The sequence below is a fragment of the Pseudoliparis swirei genome, chromosome 5, assembly GCF_029220125.1.
Source record: "Pseudoliparis swirei isolate HS2019 ecotype Mariana Trench chromosome 5, NWPU_hadal_v1, whole genome shotgun sequence".
Taxonomy (NCBI): domain Eukaryota; kingdom Metazoa; phylum Chordata; class Actinopteri; order Perciformes; family Liparidae; genus Pseudoliparis; species Pseudoliparis swirei.
The window spans coordinates 13,628,381-13,647,369 of NC_079392.1; the positions used below are offsets into that span (position 1 = coordinate 13,628,381).

General features: G+C 45.2%; 1 protein-coding gene across 1 annotated transcript in view; it reads left to right on the plus strand.

Annotated features, from left to right (window-relative positions):
• The first annotated feature begins 377 nt into the window (after positions 1 to 377).
• arhgap39 (Rho GTPase activating protein 39) overlaps positions 378 to 18,989 on the plus strand; it is a 93,195-nt gene continuing 74,583 nt past the window's right edge. The window contains exon 1 of the mRNA XM_056414932.1: positions 378 to 454. Coding sequence (XP_056270907.1) covers positions 444 to 454 — 11 coding nt within the window. The 5' untranslated portion in view covers positions 378 to 443. The remainder of the gene's footprint in view (positions 455 to 18,989) is intronic.

Sequence of the window (18,989 nt, forward strand, 5' to 3'; positions counted from 1 at the left end):
ATAATACAATTCATTACATTACATTTCTAAAAATGTTGCCATATTTCATTTAAATTATATTGAATATTTTCAAGGTATTTATTTGTTATTTTGTGTGGTTTTGCAAACAAGTCTTTCATAATGCCTTCATGTATTTTGTTAATCAATACTAGCCTACAAACTATGTGTTCTTCATATTACATTACAGGCCTACATTTATGTCGAAATATTGTATCCCGTTTATATTGTTCACTTCCATATCTTCAAAACAGGTGCCACATTGGTGCGATCGGACAAAACGCTTTTATTTTGAAGGTAATGACCGGAAGCGGTGTTTGTCACTATCGACAGCTCGACGCTGGTCTGGGAGGAGTGACTCGTTGACTGCGGCGACCGCAATTTCGGCAACATGGGAGCCGCTGTGGGATTTATTCTAAAGGGATTTTAAAGAACCGTCCGGGAAAATGGCAGAGAGGTGAGTACCAAGACTGTTTTACTCGATGCCTCGTCTCAGAGCGCGAGAGGCAGGCAGCCGACACAGCGACGAGGCGAACAGCGGGTCCTTTGGTCGCCGCGCTGAAGCGACTGTTAGCTAGCTCGCGACTTATTCGTAATTATTTTCATCACGAAAAAAATAACACGTCTATGTATTCGGGGGTTGTTTTGGGGGTCCGCTCGCCGGTCTGTTGGATTGTGAGAATTCCGCCCACCCCCCTCCTTCGGATATTTGTCAAGGTGGAAGGAGCGGCAGAGAGGAGGCTGCGCGCGGCTGGGCGGTGATGCTGTTGCACCTGTCGGTCTAAATCGCGGCGGTCTCTTTGCTGGAATGCAGCGAACCTGCTCCTCGAACCGGAAGATGCTGGCGACAGAGCCGCCCGGTGCACCTATAGCCGCCGGTGTGGTCTGAGGCTCGGCGAGCCAGGTCCTCCCTCGCGGCTCCAGCATGGATGGAGCCGCCTCCCATGAGAGGAGGTGCTGAGCCCGGGAGAAGCGTGGCCCCGTCCTGTGAGCGCCGGCTCTCTGAAGCCCGTCACGTCGAGCCCGGTGGTGGTCGAGATGCGGACATCGAGTCTCAAGTTACCCGTCTGTGTCCTGCTGGGTGGCATCTCCACGGAAACTTGCTCACTGGCAATCATTTCATAGCACTTATCCTCACAGACATGTGTTTTAATGAGTAGTTTCCCGTGGGGAATTCATCCACTCGCTTCACCAATGATGGAACACGAGCCACGAGGAGGATGATGTCCATTTTCCAGAGCGACTCCTCGCTGTGATCTCCCTCGGATGGCGAGGACCCGAGGAGGTGACGACAACAAAAAAGAGAGTCCCAACTTGTAACGTCGCTGGGTTTGGAGTAGCTCGGTGCAGTTCGGTCATCTTCGTCCATGAGAACAGGTGCGGACGGTGCCGACCTTTCCCCCGTGTTGCGTAACGTAACCTGGCGTGTTGACTCACTGCTGCTCCGGTAAAACAATTCAAACGTCCGGGATTTAAATCGAGCCTGGCGCTACAGCGGAGGCAGCTTTGCTCACGGCATCTCCGATTGACCCCCCCCCCCCCCCAACAAAAAAATTATTCCCTCATTCCGTGTTTTGCCTTTTTAAAGTGAGGGTGTGGGCCCGCAGCGTCAGCAGAGACAATGGCAGGTCCTCCCCAGCAGAGCAAGCTCCTAATCCCAGAGTTAATAATGAATGGCTGTTAAATTCGTGTGTGTGTGTGGGGGGGGGGGGGGGAGTTCCACTGAGGCTTCGTCCACTCGGCCCATTGATCCAGTCAAAATGCATCATCATCATCATCTGCATCAGCATCAGCATTCACAAGTGGGTGCAGCAATAATTGATGACTGGTGAGGTTTGGACTCGTGATCCGATGTCAAGGCATCATCCACACGATTGTGTTTCAGGACACGGAAAAGTCTGTTGGGATTCTCGGGAACAGAATCCCCCCCCCTCACCTGCTTTCACGCAGGTGTGGGGTGTAGACAGGGAAGCATGTTGAGGTCAGTCAGATCTGCTGGTGAGCACACCATCAAAGCACTGCTTTTTTTCTGACTGCACTTTTGGAAGAAACCTCCCAATTTCCAATTTATTTGCATCGAGAGACACTTCTGTGTTACGTGCGGAGATGACCCCGGTCGAAGTGGACGTAGTCATGGTTACGTCACCCATTGGTTTGTGGACTGCTGTTTTAAAGCCTTGAGTTCGACAATTTTGCCGTCGCAAAATCGTTTTCTTGCAACTAATGAACAGAAGTTCTGATATTTAGAATGTGGAGCAGTGACTCTTTCGTAGCGGCAGCAACCTGTCAATCACAGTAAGCCCGCCCTATGGTCTGTTTAACTAAATGGACCATCATTTACAAAATGAACATAGTGCTGTATTGAAGGAGACTTGAAACTAGATATTGACCGTATATTGACCAGACACTCATGTTTACTGAGGGAATAAACCAAGAGAGCAATCGATTCAACCAGAGGATTCCCCCCTAGTGGCCAGTAGAGAGAATGCAGCTTTAACAAATGACACATATACTTATATACAACCAGAGGAGTAATTAGAGAGAATGCACATTTTAAGACACTTCCTTATCAGCTTGACTTGCCTGGATATGATTTAGCATTCATTGGAGAGCAAAAATGCCTCAAATTTTCATAATTTTTGGTGACTCCCCTTTTTCTGATCCTCGGTTGTTGGATGTCATTTTCAAGATAACTAATCATTTACTTATGACGTGTAACCAAGGAGACAGTGCTGTAGGTGCGAGCATCAGAGCCAATGAACCACATTTAAAAATGTGAAATTGTAAAAATGCTGATAGCCGATGATGCGCCAGGTCGGTAATCAGCCGACCCCGAGGAGGTTCATGTATGCCTTGATGCAGCTGCTCCCCAAACTCTAAACTCACCATGTGTTGTGGTTGTGTTTCACTCCAGTCTGTCAAACTACTCTGAATGAATAAATCCCGTGAACTTCTTCTGGGAGGTTTCCTCACAGCATGATTGTGGAAACAAGGCCTCCAATCAACAGCTCTCAAAGAAGCCCGTAATCCTCAAGAGTAACGAAGAATGATATTACTGCTGCTCGCACAGCTGCTGATAGTATCGACCAAATTATTCCTGTTCCTAATGCCTCGAACGGTCAGTGCCGAACTTGAGACCATCCTGAAAAAAGCCTGTGAACCCACACATGACCCCCACGCTGCACGTGTCTCCAGCTCGACATTTGATCCCAGCAGAAGGGTGGGGCACCGAGTTTATGTGTTGGGTCGGCAGCACATTGTTGAAATATTTGTAAGATATGAAATAGTTACAATGCAATGTTTGAAAGAGATTTGACATTGTTGTCATTATTATTGAAAACACTGTGATATGACACTATGAAGCGTGACATTTCCACTTCAACCCGCGTCAAACAAATGGCTGACGGGAAATCTGGAAAATGTAGGATCTAGCGCTTTTGAAGCACGACCCGCATCAGGGACTAGCATCTGTATCTCTCGGCCTGTGCTACACCAGTCAAATCCCTCAGCCTCAGATTTAACAATGCGTGGATCAGTCAGCCACAGATCCAAGCCGGCCTGGTGGTCAGCGCATCGGGCTGTGACACCGGCGGATGAGACCGAATTTGGGCAATTTTCTGTCTCTACAGCCGTTTCCCCCGCTGCCTCAGTGCTGCCTGGCTGGACACTCGCTATAGTCCTGATGTTTTCTCACCTGAATGAATAAAAGGATAAAAGTTTATTTACACCTCTTCGAGATTGTTGAAGAAGTGGAAAGATCAACCGAAGCGCTTTTTTATTTTGTTGAGTTTGAATGTGGTGTGTTTTTTCGACACGGTAAAAAAAAAAGGTCAATGTTGAGAGCAATACTCTTCCTGGTGAAAGACAAACATATTTGACTGTTTAATAAAAAGGTCTATTATCATGAGCACGTGAACACCTTTAGCATTCCTCCAGTAGCGAGCACAGCATATATGTGCTCACGCTAGTTCATGTGATCATATAATCCGCTAATGTAAGCGCTACAGGTTTTTAACGGAGAAAATGTAACGTTTTAGAAAGATATATCTCCTTCTGGTCTCTCGTTTAACGCTGACCAGCTCCACTCAACCGGCCTGAAAGTAGGGCTAGTTGATCCTGGTCAGTGCTGGACGATTGATTGGTCAGGCCGCGTTGGAGGGACTTGGGTCACGGTAAATCCATAATACTTCTGTCTTCACTTATTACATATCGTTGTTTATAATAGTTATATAAATGAATACTGCTCCATGCTACAGAGAAGGCTTCACAAAGGCCCTGTGATGGTGATTGGCTGCTGTTGCTTCCACCAATCATTGATCGTCCCCAAAAACCCTGATCGGAGCAAGAGAACGATCTCATGAAAACAGACACTGAACTGTTGCTTAAGAACGCGGATGTTTTAAGAAACAGAAAAACTAAATAGCCACAGCATCACGGTTCATTCGCCATGTTGCACTCCTGATATTCCTCTCCAGTGTATTTCCTGCATATCTGCTTCAATGTCTGCGTTGATGGAGGCAGTGAACCCCACATGGAGAAGCGTTGAGCAAGCGGCAGCACACCAGGCTGTCGGATTCATGCAATGTTGATACGCACTAGGGCTGCAACAACGAATCGATAAAATCGATAAAAATCGATTATTAAAATAGTTGGCAACGAATTTCATTATCGATTCGTTGTGTCGCGCGATTATTACGGCGCTCAATAAGTCACGGAGTATAAAAAAAGTTGAGTTGAGCGCAGAGCGGCGCTGGAGAAACAAGAGTGGAGGGAGAGACGGAACGCTGCGTTGTGAGAGCCAATCAGCGCTGAGCTGCTCCTCTGTTGATGAATCTAATTGGCTGCTGCTGCTCACGTGGCGCTGGATGCGGAAGTCATTCACGTCGTCGGAGACATTCACGGAGCTAAGTGCGCCTCCGGGTGACGTTATGACCCCAGACACCAGGGCGCTACATGTCACGACGTGTGTGGCATTTCCACAAGAGTATAACGTAGAAAACGTGGTGATTTATTCCGTGGCGGATAGCGGCAAATATTTTTCCACGGAGATAAGCCACGACGCCACTCGCTGTGAGCGCTGCGCGTGCAGACAACATTTAACGGAGCGGAGCAGCGCGTGCGCTCTGATCGCTCTTTTAATGAAGTATCGATACTAAAAATATGCTAAATCACATCGTGTTTAACGTGCGGGTACTTTGTTAGTATCGCTACACTGTGCAGCGTGACAGCAGTAAATGGAGCGGACTAACATTCAAGCTAACCTAACTTCCCAAACGCTGTCGACATCTGAACGCTGATTGGCCGAGACGCGACACGTCCCATCAAAGATGTTTTATTGCGAAGAGCACCACTCCACATTTGTTCCGCGTCTCGCTGCAATCTCAACGGCAGCGGGCCAGGTGAAAAAAATTATAAATCTGAACGCGTCTCTGATATTGTTCAGGGGGCCACATGGGGACCACTGCTCAGGAGAGGAGAGCTGTCAGTCTGTTTGTGACGGTTCATCACCATGGTGACCAGTGAACAGGTTCATCCACATGCTGACCAGTGAACAGGTTCATCCACATGCTGACCAGTGGATCTCCAGGACCTTTCCATGACTTTAAACCAAATTTGCATGATTAAACATTTTGTGAAAACTCTGTCTATACGTGACAAAGTGAGAAGATGTAGTATTTAAACTAACAATGAGAATTCCAAAGCATACCGTGTAAATTAAAATTTGAATAAAACAAATTTTCATTCCTTTTCCAAATATTTTGGGATTTTATTTTTTTCAATTACTTTTATAGGCCTGCGAATAGCCATTTAAAAATTCCATGACTTTTCCAGGTTTTCCATGACCGTACGGATCCTGTTTTGAATAAAGGGTTGAAAATTAATGTTTTTTTGTTTTTTATCCGATTAATCGATTAATCGATAAAATAATCAACCGATTAATCGATTATCAAAATAATCGTTAGTTGCAGCCCTAATACGCACCTCAGGGCGGCTGCGTTGGGCTCTCCCAGGCTCCATCTTTGTGCCGCTCCCTTATCAACCCGACAGCAAAGAATCAACACACTGTTCACTTCCCGCTGATGTGGCCACACCAAAGGACAGCCTTTGAGCGCGGGGCGCTGCCTCAGCCTCCCGTGTTGCCTCCACTCATCGGGGCGTCAGTGGTTCTACACGTCCGTATCGTCCGTAACAGGAACTCACCTCAGGGCCATTTCACACAAGTACGTTTATGCCATAAAAATGACGCCTTTGAAATGGCATTATATCATTTGAATCCCACTCAAATGATCCGCTCTGCCGTTCATCTGTTACACATGATGGTTCCCTGATCTCATGGTTGTGGACTTTATTCAAAACTCCGTCCTCAGAACTGTAACGCTTTGATGTTGAGGGCCCAGGAGGAAGTAACGATGCTGAGGCAACTCCCATAGGAGTCAGGGTCGTCCTTTTTATCACTAGGTTGGCAGTTCGATTCCCATGCAGGCTCTGTATGCTAAAGGGGCCTCGAGTGAGACCCTGAACTAGGGATGAGAATTGATAAGATTTTAACGATTCCGATGCCTTATCGATTCCTGCTTATCGATTCAATATCGATTCTTTTATCGATTCTTATTGGGCAAGGGGTGAAAAAAAGAGCACAAACGGGTTTATTTACATTAATTTTCTTTTATATAATTTTCTATAATGCTGCATACACCATATACAGTATGTATACATACACATTTACATTTTTTTAAATAACCAAAAACATTTATACATATTCCTCTTGAACTTAAAATAAAACCTACATAACTTAAATAAAATGTATTCTGTTTAATTTAAACATGTTCCTAGAAATTACAGTGCTCCTTCCTTTTTTAAAAGGGTATATGAACTGAGCTGCCAAAAATGAAACTAGCAGTGGCAAATACCAAGTGTGCAACCATCAATTGTATGGATCATCAACAATTCTTGTGCAGAAAAATAAGCATGTCTGCTTTCTCCGGGAGGATACGCGATCTCTCAGGACTTATTGTGTCTCCAGCCGTGGAGAACACTCTCTCAGATGGGCTGGAGGATGAACACAAAGATATGAGGAGGTGTACAAGACGTGCTCGCTGTAGCCTGTGACCCAGACAGACGACCAGCCTCTGAACCGGTGTTACGGTTCAACCTGAGACCCTGTTAACTGGCGACCTTCGGTCGAATGCGTCTGTTGTTGTCGTAGTTACGGCAGATGTTGATAATAGCAAGAGAACACGCAGCTGTCCTCGCGAATGCCGCATTGTTTAGTTCTACAATTCAATGAGAAACCTTGTTGTGTCGTGTCTGGTCTGAACATCTGTCATATTTAAAGTAAACTAAAGAAGTGACCTGAACTGTTTGACCTCTCTGTGTTCTTGGCTGGTTGAATTCTTAATTGTGTGGCAAGCCAAGAACACAGAAGTCAAACAGTACAGGTCACTTATTTACTTTATTTAAGTGGCATAAATCACAGACACAATAAGGCAAAGTAAATATGACAAACTTAATGTGGTCAATGCCCATGGTCTATGGACAGATGGTAAACAATCACATATGGGTGTAATGTTTGTATATTCATACATGTATGACCATTTCTGGCCTTATTGTCCATATTGTGTATGTTTACCTCATGACAACAACACAAACATTTTCCTCATTAATGTGCAGCCCTTTAAAGACGTTTTGAATTGAAACAGCTGACTATTAGTTTGAGAAGCCATCACTATTGTCGAGTGCTCCTTCGTTCACGTCAACATGCTCCATGGTGGTCGGCAGTGTGTTGGTCACAAGTTGATCTGGTGGTTCTCTGCCTTTCGTGGTGACCAGTGACCGCAGTGCACGTTATTTAATTGTGCAAACAGAGTATATCGTGTCGATCTTGGCCTCGTGGTAAGATCCCCGTCAATTAACCTTTTTTCCTCCCAAAGACATGAGTTCGAATCCCGTAACATCTTTATATATATTTTTTGTTGTTGTTTTTGTACTACAGAGTTATGCTACGTGATACATGTTTGCACAAAACAGACTCCCAATTGTATGTTGATTAAGTGTTTATTTATTTGACCAAATGTATTTCAAAGGAAGGGCAGTTTGCTAACTTCCTGTTTCAACCCATAAACAACACGCAACGCTTCAAGTTGCTGGACGCTTTCTCTTCTACATCGTCTCCTCCGGTATGTTCAGACCAGACACGACACGAGAAGGTTTCTCATAGGGATGCACCGATCTGATCGGCGCCGATCCATATCGGCCGATATTCCCATTATCGGTTTTGATCGGCGTTCTCAAAACGGCCGATCAGATGACGTAACATCTGCGAGAAAAACTATCAGAGACGTTTCAATCGCAGCACATCGCAACGGAGACGATGCGCCCGGCGAGGGCCGCAGAGTGAGAGGTCCACGAGGGGATCCTCACGCACCGAGCGGCATCCCCGTCCCCCGAGTTGAATCTCTGGGTCAACTCAGCCGACTCTCACATGTCTGAGCCCCTACAGACTGATGTTCACGGTAAACGCATTCCATCGGGAGCGCGCGAGGGTTTTGATAAAGTTAGCGGAAGGATTTAAGTGGCAACATCCGGTTTTGCAAAGTTAGCGGAAAGAACCACGTGAAACAACATCCGTTTATCAAAATAAGATGTCGACAAATCATACACGAACATATAAAAGTGAACAATGAACTGATTTTGTATCTTTATAGATCATTTCTGAGATTTAGTTTAAATTATGCCAACATTAAAACATTTTTACTGGACCAAGGAAGAGTTTATAAAAATAAGTCAGACTTTTGTATGTTAAAAACAGTCCTGTAAATAGATTTCCCCAAGAGTTCCAGGAGATCAATAATGCAGATGTGTTCCATACATATCTGAAATCCCCTACAATAGCAATCAATCAATTTTAATGTATCAATTAGGACATTTTTCAAAGTAAAAGTCCTAAATGTTTAAAGAAATCGGTAATTTCTTTAATGTTTGAGTTGCTTTATATATGTATTTCCTCATAGTCCTAGGCAATAATGCTACACAATAAATAGAATGCTTCAATCGACACCGTGATCGGTGATCGGTATTATCGGATCGGCAGATACTGATTTCAGTGATCAGTGATCGGCACCAAAAACCTGATCGGTGCATCTCTAGTTTCTCATTGAATTGTAGAACGAAACAATGCGGCATTCGCGAGGACAGCTGCGTGTTCTCTTGCTATTATCAACATCTGCCGTAACTACGACAACAACAGACGCATTCGACCGAAGGTCGCCAGTTAACAGGGTCTCAGGTTGAACCGTAACACCGGTCTGACTCTGAACCTCATCAGCTAAATTGGATGGCAATGGAGATTATTTATATAGTGAAAGCTGGTTTACACAATGAAACAAATGGCACTAACAAAATCGCTGAATTTGCTGAGCTGACATAAAGCCACATTAAGAGGGGAGGCAAACACGACCTCAATGTAGGGGGCTGACAATGGAAGATTCTGTAGCTAAGCTAGCATAGCTATATGCTAAGTTTAATAATGGATTAAAAATTGATATGCTCAGTTTAATAATGGGTTAACACGATAACGCGAACGTTTGCTGATAACACACGCCCTCCGATAATTAACACCGTTACGATCAAACATTTCTCAAAACTGGACTTTCAATCCAAACGTGAAGTGATCAATAATGGGACCAATGCCGGAACTCAAATGTATGCTTCAAACGAAGGGACAGGAGATAACTTGATCGACTCCACACAATAAAGGCAAATGGCTTCACACAGTGAGTGGTTGTGATCACTTTTGAGGAGTTTACCTTGGACCAGTGGTCCCCAAACTACGGCCCGCGGGCCGGATCCCGCCCGCCTCCATATGTGGACCGGCCCCCTGAACAATACCAGAGACGCATTCCGATTATTATTTTGTTCACCTGGCCCGCTGCCGTTGAGATTGCAGTGAGACGCGGAGAAAATGTGAAGTGGTGCTCTTCGCAACAAAACATCTTTGATGGGACGTGTCGCGTCTCGGCCAATCAGCGTTCAGATGTCGACAGCGTTTGGGAAGTTAGGTTAGCTTGAATGTTAGTCCGCTACATCTACTGCTGTCACGCTGCACGGTGTAGCGATACTAACAAAGTACCCGTGCGTTAAAAATGATGTGATTTAGCATATTTTTAGTATCGATACTTCATTAAAAGAGCGATCAGAGCGCACGCAATGCTCTGCTCCGTTAAATGCTGTCTGCACACGCAGCGCTCACAGCGAGTGGCGCGCGCAGCGCTCAGCCGTAATGCGCGCACACACGTGAGCACACTCTCACCTCACACTAGCACTTTTTGTCGTGTGAAATAGAGCCAAACTTTAGAACGCCTCTGCCTAGTTGCCATGTTTGCTGCAGTCTGAAGAAGAAACAAAAAAAGTTTGTGCATGCGCAACGCCACAGAGGACCGTTAGCAGAACCGTTAAAGAATTTGGCTGACGATCCCAAACAATCGGTTCACTGGGAACCGGTTCTAAAACAGAACCGGTTCTCGATTCCCATCCCTACCCTGAACACAATATTACCCCGGGCGTTTCACAGCAGCCTCAATGCTTAAAACTGGGAGTGCAGAGGTCAAATGTCATGCGTGTGCAAATGTTTTTAAGAGTTTTTAAAGAAAAATGCGCCCTGGCTACTCTGGAATGCTCCTTCTATCCACTGGATGTCGATGCTATCGTTAACACCAAGAAGAGTGTCATGGGCCCCATCTGGCTCCATCAGGGAGAGTCTCCAGTGTTTCCCGGAGCAGAAGAGCCTCTGTGGGGCTGAATTATTGACCTCTCTGCAGTCACAGTCTGTGTTACAGAAACTGGAATTCAAGTGAATCAGAGGATGTGCGCGGTCACTCCACTCAAGTTTAAGCGTTGCTCGTCGGCACCAGGAGCTCGAGCCAGTTAAACCAATTATTTTTTCAATGTCCCCCCTTAAAGGACATATCGACATGCATGCCGTCTCATCGGTTGCCGCACAGAGCCGCAGCTCCTCCTGCTCATTTAGAGCTTTTCTACTCCGACGTGGTTAAAGTCACTGAACCTCCAGAACACGACTGCATTTACCTCGACACACATGTTCCACTATAAATCAGACTATGACAATATTCCAAATTTGATATGGCTCATGTGAACATCAGATTCTATTTGCATATTCCGATTCTTGTTCCAAACGACAATTATCTGATTCAGACATGTGGGATATGCTGATATTAATCGGGTTTAAGGAGCATTCTCCGGACATTTATACATTTGCAATATGAGTCTTAAGGGGTTTTTATGGCACATTGCCAAACAATTCAATTCAGATTATTAAGTATAGCCCAAAATCACAAATTACAATCCTGTTAACGACCGGCCCTGTGCATCGCACACAAACCAACGAGCTGCAACACACACACACACACACACACACACAGATTATGTTGCTTCACTGCACCGGTCCAGACTCGCTCTGAATCGCGATGCGTCTTAGAATAGAGACATTTCCACATTTCTTCGTGACAACACGAGGACCAGTGTTTCTGCTCGTGGCCTTCACAAAGGGTCATCATAAAACCCATCTCACAGAACATCAACATTCGTATTAAATGTTTAAATAGAGTTTAGTGAATCGTTGTTGAATTAGATGGGAGATGTTTGACTTTTACCGTCGTCACAAAAACCCCCCGTCTGTTTCACTAAATGTCGATTACCCTGCGCCGTAAAAACGCAGCACGCCTCTGCAGATACTTCAAACACGGCCGTCGCCCGTCACATGTCATCCGTCAGTGTCGTCCGTCACAGTGTCGTCAGTTGCTGAAGTGGTTGCAGCTCTAATCTTTTTCGTCGTTAGCTCGTCTGTGTGTTGGCAAGAAGCCAAGACGAGGGAGGGATGGGGGGGGGGGGGGGGCTGTGGAGAGGAAACAAAGCTATGAGGGAACATCGACAGGCTGAGGACGGCGCATCGAGGAGAATGACTCCCCGCACATCTGTTGAGCTGCCGAGCTCTCCGCCGACATCCTCGGACACCGCCGGCTGCGGCAAGGCCCACTTGAATTAGAATAGGAACGGAGATAGCATATCGACAGTGTTATTGACAGTGGATGGGGGAAGGGCGGGCGACATGGAGGAACTATCGACAGATGAAGTGAGAGAGTGAGAGCACTTTCTCTCTCTAATAGGATTATTGTAAATGTGTTTGTCTGCAGGGCTGCCCCCAGAGGCTTCCAGATCTGTGTGTGTGTGTGTGTGTGGGTGTGTACATTGATGAACAGCTGGTTGGTGTTTCTGTTCCAGCAGAGTCTCGGCTGTGCTTCAGTCGGTACGGCTGGGCGGTGTGGCCTAAAGTTTCTATCACGGTATAACTTTTAAAGAATGTCGATATGCATGCTGCCGAAGGGGCGGAGCAGTGTGTGGCATAGTTTCAACGCTCCTGAAGTCAGTATAAACGGTCTCAAAATTCTAAATGTATTTTTTCTAATTGGTTGTCATCGATGATTATTTGCAGAAAACACAGAATTAAATATAAAATGTCAATATTCTTACTGCAGGGCAATTTCCTCTCCAACCCCTACGTGTCAGTATCTGAGACCCAGGATGGGAGCTTGGGTCTAAATGAGGCTTTTTCTTCCCAGGGCCAATGCCGATTATTAGTATCAAGAACAGATATTTGCAACTAATATCAGTGGTTGCGTAAGACTACGGTTGCATTGTTTTAGGGTTGTGAAAATTACGTCATGATCTATTATAACCCGTCATTAAAACGTTACATAAGACATAGGGCTAACGATATATTTGAACCATGAGTCTGAAATTACGGACCGTATTCTGATTTATTCGTCATTGATTAAAAGAAAACAGTCAATGAATAATATTTGGTTAATGCGACTTCTGACATGATGATAATCTGGTCTCATCGCTGGTCCAAACTCCGTGTCACTCCTTCTTCCTCTCCTTTGCTGTTCTCACACTCAACTATGAACCACGGCCTTCCTGCTGCAGCTCGGGAGGCTCAACGTGTCTCTGGAGCTGAAATGAATGAATGTGATTGTTTCGATTGGCCGCCGATCAGCTGATATTCAGTCATAGTAGTTTGATCTCTGCTCTGGTATAAAGGTCACGCTGTAAAGGTCGCCGGTAGAGAGGCCCTGTTCGAACACAGTCCAACGACACGAAACAAATCACGATTCAAATAATCATAAAAATGCAGAAATTGGAGCCGATGATCGATCCATGCCAAGTTCAAACATTTAACAATCTACTTTGACTCAAGGATGAACTATTTGGAATGTAATTTGTTGCAGGTCACTGTTTCATTGGTTCTGGCGGGCCTGTAACAGCCATGGTTCTGCATGTGTATCACACACAACACTTATCCGTGGAGTTGGTGTCCGTGGCAGAGATATGCTGCAGCATGCGGCACGTTGCAGCTGCAGGTGTGTTGTTGTCTTGGCAGTGATTGAATTATGTTGTCCACCTGATTTACATACTGTACCAGGGTTTTTCCTGGGTCAAAATGGGTCTTCGGTGCTCCCAAATTTTTTTTTTGCGCGCTGTGCGCGCACCGTATGTTCGTACACGTCGGGCTGTTGAGTAAGTTATCAGCAGCTGGCCGCTCTGTCCATTCGTGCATCTCACAGTTGCGTATTGATAAGACACGCTTATCAACTCCAGTGTCCCCCCCCCCCCCCGTCAACACTTCTCGGCTCGCGAGCTTCGATACCGGCGCGCACAGATCCGCGCACACGGGTGAGCACACTCTCACTAGCACCCCCCCCCCTCCCATCCGTCCGTCCGTCCGTCCGTCAACAACTCTTCTTGCCCCAGAGCTCCGATGCCGGCGCGCGCCTCGCTCAGCCGTGATGCGCGCACACAGGTGAGCACACCTCAGTGTTGAATTAAGTTTAGGGCACCAACATGGCTAGCGGCACTAGTCCCGCCCCCCTGAAGCTGTAAACCTCGGGGAAACACTGAACTCGATTACTATTGATCAAAACAGAACGAGGGTTCGGCTGGAGCCGACTTGAAACATACTATTGAGAACATATTCGCTGACATGCACGTGATGATCGGGACTTGTCCTTTAACTCCCACGTAAAGCAAATCTCAAGGACTGCATTCTTTCATCTACGTAATATTTCAAAAATCAGGCACATCTTGTCTCAAAAAGATGCAGAAAAATTGGTTCACGCGTTCGTTACTTCGAGACTGGATTACTGCAACTCCTTATTAGCAGGCTGCTCTAATAAATCTCTTAGGTCCCTCCAGTTGATCCAGAATGCTGCAGCTCGTGTTCTCACTAAAACTAAGAAAAGAGATCACATCACTCCTGCACTAGCTGCTCTGCACTGGCTCCCAGTAAAATCAAGAATCACTTTTAAAATTCTTCTCTTAACCTACAAAGCCTTGATTGGTGATGCTCCATCATATCTTAAGGAGCTTGTCGTACCATATTGCCCCACTAGAGAGCTCGCTCACTAAATGCGGACTACTTGTAGTTCCTAGAGTCTTAAAAAGTAGAATGGGAGCCAGAGCCTTTAGTTATCAAGCTCCTTTATGGAACCAGCTTCCAATTTCAGTCCGGGAGGCAGACACAGTCACCTCGTTTAAGAGTAGACTTAAGACCTTCCTCTTTGACAGAGCTTATAGTTAGGGCTGAATCAGGTTTGCCCTGGTCCAGCCCCTTGATATGCTGCTATAGGCTTATAGCTGCCGGGGGACGTTTTAGGATGCACTGAGTACCTATCTCCTCTTTTTTCTCTCCTTAAGGATGAATTTTCATCTCTCAATCACACGTTACTAACTCTGCTTTCTCCCGGAAGTCCTTATGACTATTCGTCTCATGGGGTCATCGGACCCTATGAGACGGCATAGATCCTATCTGCCTGATGGATCGTCTGGGTCGTGGAATTCCTGCTCATGACTACGCCACTGTCCTGTTGAGACTCGCCCACTCCTCCTCCCCACCGCCATCTGCCTGATGGATCGTGGAGGTCTCCATCGTGGAATATGCCTACTATGAACTATTCATACACTCTGTCATATTCATTGAATGTATTTTAACTCTAAATCTGTCCTTCTGTACACATTACATCTATTGCATCTGTCCATCCTAGGAGGATCCTCCTCTGTTGCTCTCCTCCAGGTTTCTTCCTTTTTCCCCTGAAGGGTTATTTGGGAGTTTTTCCTGGTCCGATGTGAGGTTTTGGGGCAGGGATGTCTATGTGTACAGATTGTAAAGCACTCCGAGACAAATTTGTAATTTGTGAAATTGGGCTATACAAATAAACTGAATTGAATTGAATTGAATTGATGAACACAGTTTTTTTTGTTTTTTTCCATCGCAGACTTTTTTTTTGCCTTCGGCGCTCGGGATTTGTCATAGGCGTTCGGGAAAACGGCTTAGGCGCGCGCCCACATTGTCTCTATGCAGGAAAAACCCTGTGTACATGCAAATATCATAGACCGTGTATCAGAGGTGAGACGCAGTCATCGTGACGTCACCCATCGTTTTGTGGACTTCCGCTTTGACGACTCGAGTGCGGCGATTTCGCCGTCGCCATCTTGGAATACAGCGGTCATGTTGTTTTTTGCAACTAATCAACAGAAGTTACCATTCTTTGAATGTGGAGTCACAGAGAGAGAATTAGTCATTTCCCCATCGACTTCAATGAAATGAGGACAAAAGCAGAGTTTCCTTTTTATTGAAACAAAAAAAAAGCTCCATTATGTGCAATAATCACATCATGCATCACAGCTATTGCCCACATGACAAAGACTTTGCTCCTCTGTCGGCCTGTCAGACATAAATAGACTGCAGCCTCTACAGACATGCACAATGGAGTACCTGGCTTTGTTGAGATGTTCTGTCCCATAAATCTCCTCCCCTGCGTTTCAGCACCTCTGCACACAGCCGTCCCTCTGAGAAGAACTTGTGATAATTCATATTGACGCTTCATGAAAATTCCCAGTACATTGGGATGTTTGTTTTTCTGGTCTGTTGCCAGTTATATGGGGTGCTGCAGGCGTGTCACCAGTCCGAGGTATCAGAGAAGTGGTGCGGAGATCATGAACACCACAGGGGGCCTGCTGGCCCTCATCGGATGGATATTGATTAGTTCTGTTGGTGCGGCGACGATGAGCAGCAGGAAGGGTGGCTGCAGGGTGACCTGCTGCAACTAACAGTTCCATTGAGTTTGACATACACACACACACACACACACACACAACGTGTTAAATACTTTAAATTAAAGAATTCACACATCCTTCTGAATGGACGACAAAGGCTTTAAAGGTCAGTTAGCGAGTCTCTGCTGCAGGGAGGCGGCTTCACTGGGAAGAGGGCGTGTTCTTGTTATCGGCACTTTAAATGTAATCATTAGTTTGACGCTTTTTGATGTGATGACTGTACATTTAGACACACCTTTAAAATACTGATTGTATGATCTCTAGTTGTACATTTCTGTTAACGATTCAGAGGAAGCTGTGGTTAAAAACTGTGTGTACATTATGTACATTATGTATGTCTGTAGTATATCTTACAATCAACAGTGTTAAACCCAAAATACTACCTCACACTGTTTTGCTACATTTTGTTTATTTAATTGAAGTCTGAATTTAAATAAAAAGTGAAAGCCCAGTCGTGCAGCTCCAGCTTCTTGTGGCTTTGTTGCCTATTTTAGTACCTTGTTGTGAAATGACTTCACTATTAACAAAGATGAAGCCTTTGTTTGGTTCTAAGTAAGCTGAGCCATGACCCGCTGTCTTAACTGTGAGTAACACATGAAACATGTGATAACTTATTGATTTGATGTCAGCCGTGAATACAGTTATCCATTCAGGGCGGCGTGCTCTAATACTGTTGTGTGCCTTGTGTTTTAGGCAACGATCAATTACTCCTGAGTCAGCGAAGCCCGCGGCGTGGCCGCCTCCAAGCTTAACTTCAGAGCCGAGTGGAGGGAGGGTGGTGCCGCTTACAAGCAGGAGGCAGTTTTAATTAGCTACGCTGCTGCCGGAGAACAAATGAAACATCCCCCCGTCAGGGAGGGGGGGGGGGGGGGGTGGCAGCGCAGCGAGATGGGGGAACCGGAGCAGGACACTTTGATCCGTGCACATTAGACATGCAGTTTTTTATTATCATTATAATTTCTTTGCTGTGACGTTCCATTTGGGATCGAGAATTGTGTCGATTTCGACTTACAGTTTTTGTCCGTTGCTTGAACACTATAGACACATGCTTAAACCAAAGTAACATAACTTGAAGGTGTTGTTACTATACCTTAAACAAAGTGTAACCATACCTTAAACAAAAGCGCTGCTTTGCACTTTAGTTGCAATTCTGTAACACACTTGTTCCTTTCTGCAACACACTTGCTCCTAGACACTACACACTATTTCATACATAAGACACTTAGTTCAAAAATGAAATCTCAGGGTACCATTGGGAAAACACCTCTATTCAAAATACAACACACATTGGTTAATTGAAAAGACATAGACACACACCTGAAAACACTTACTTACAAAACTGAACACCAATCAGCCAGCTACAAAACATTTTGTTACAGAGAATCTTGGACATGGATGGAGCTGCCCAGCCGCATGAATGTATTTACATTGACGAGGCTGGATTCAACCTTAGCAAAAACAGACAACGGGACGTAATATAATTGGCCAAAGCAATTTTTGCACGGCCAGAGCTGGGTGAAACATCACATTGTGTGCTGCCATGAGTCTTCGAGGGCTACTGCACCATCGTGCCAAACTGGGTCCCTACAATGCGCAACACATATTCACATTTATAGATGCACTTCATGATGCAGTTGTACAGGATGGACCAGAGCAGCCCAGGTTTGTTGTTGTCTGGGATAATGTTAGTTTCCATAGGGCTGCTCTGGTCCAGAACTGGTTCACCAACCATGATCAATTTGAAGTTCTGTACTTGCCCCCTTACTCGCCATTTCTAAATCCTATAGAGGAATTATTTTCCGTTTGGAGATGGCGCGTATATGACCGCCAACCACATGCCTCTTCTGCAGGCAATGGAACAGGCCTGCGGAGACATGGAGGTTAGGTCAATCCAGGGATGGATTCGCCACACAAGGGGATATTTCCCCCGATGCTTTGCGAGAGAAGACATTGCTTGTGATGTTGATGAGATCCTGTGGCCAGACCCCAACAGACGGCAGGATCCATAAGCCCACTTGTGCACAATTGTGTTTTTCTGTGTTTACAGCAGTGTATTGTTTGTTTTATTTTTGATTTAACAAAATGTACTGTACTGTAAAATATACTAATGTAATGATTTTGAATTCAGTATTTCATTTTTTTGGTTGTTGTGAAAATATGCCCTCTATGGAACTGAATAAAAGCATTGAAAACAGAAGACTGCAGTTTTTTATATAAAGTAGACAAGTGTGCTGCTGCTGATCTGAAAGTGTCTTCATATGATGCAGAGTGTATGCAAGTACATTTTGTCATCAGAGTGACATTTTGACAAAGGATTGTTAGTTTTTGATAGCAGAGTTTCAATTTGACATAGATGTGAATGGTTTATTTCCCAGTGTGGTGTCTTCTTTGCTTGTGTGTAGAGTTTTGACACAATGAGCCAAATTTAGCAAAACGTGTGTAAGCAATAGGCAAAAACTGTAATAGATTTCTGGTATCGTGACGGTGCAACGGCAACTGGGTTTGAAGAGGAAGAGGCTGACTGTTTATTACGGTCCGTCGCAGCGCTGCAAATCAGTTCCTACGGCCGAAAACAAACAAACAAACATCACACAAGCGACACTGTCCAGATATAAAAGCTGAGCTCCGAATCGATTTAGGTGCAGCCAAAGACAACCAAACGGAAACAATGATCTGATTCAATTTAATTCTGTTTATTTTGTATAGCGCAAAATCACAAATTACAAATTAGCCTCAGAGGGCTTTACAATCTGTACACATACAACATCCCTGTCCAGGGATGGGTATCGGTTTTTGTCTTTTCC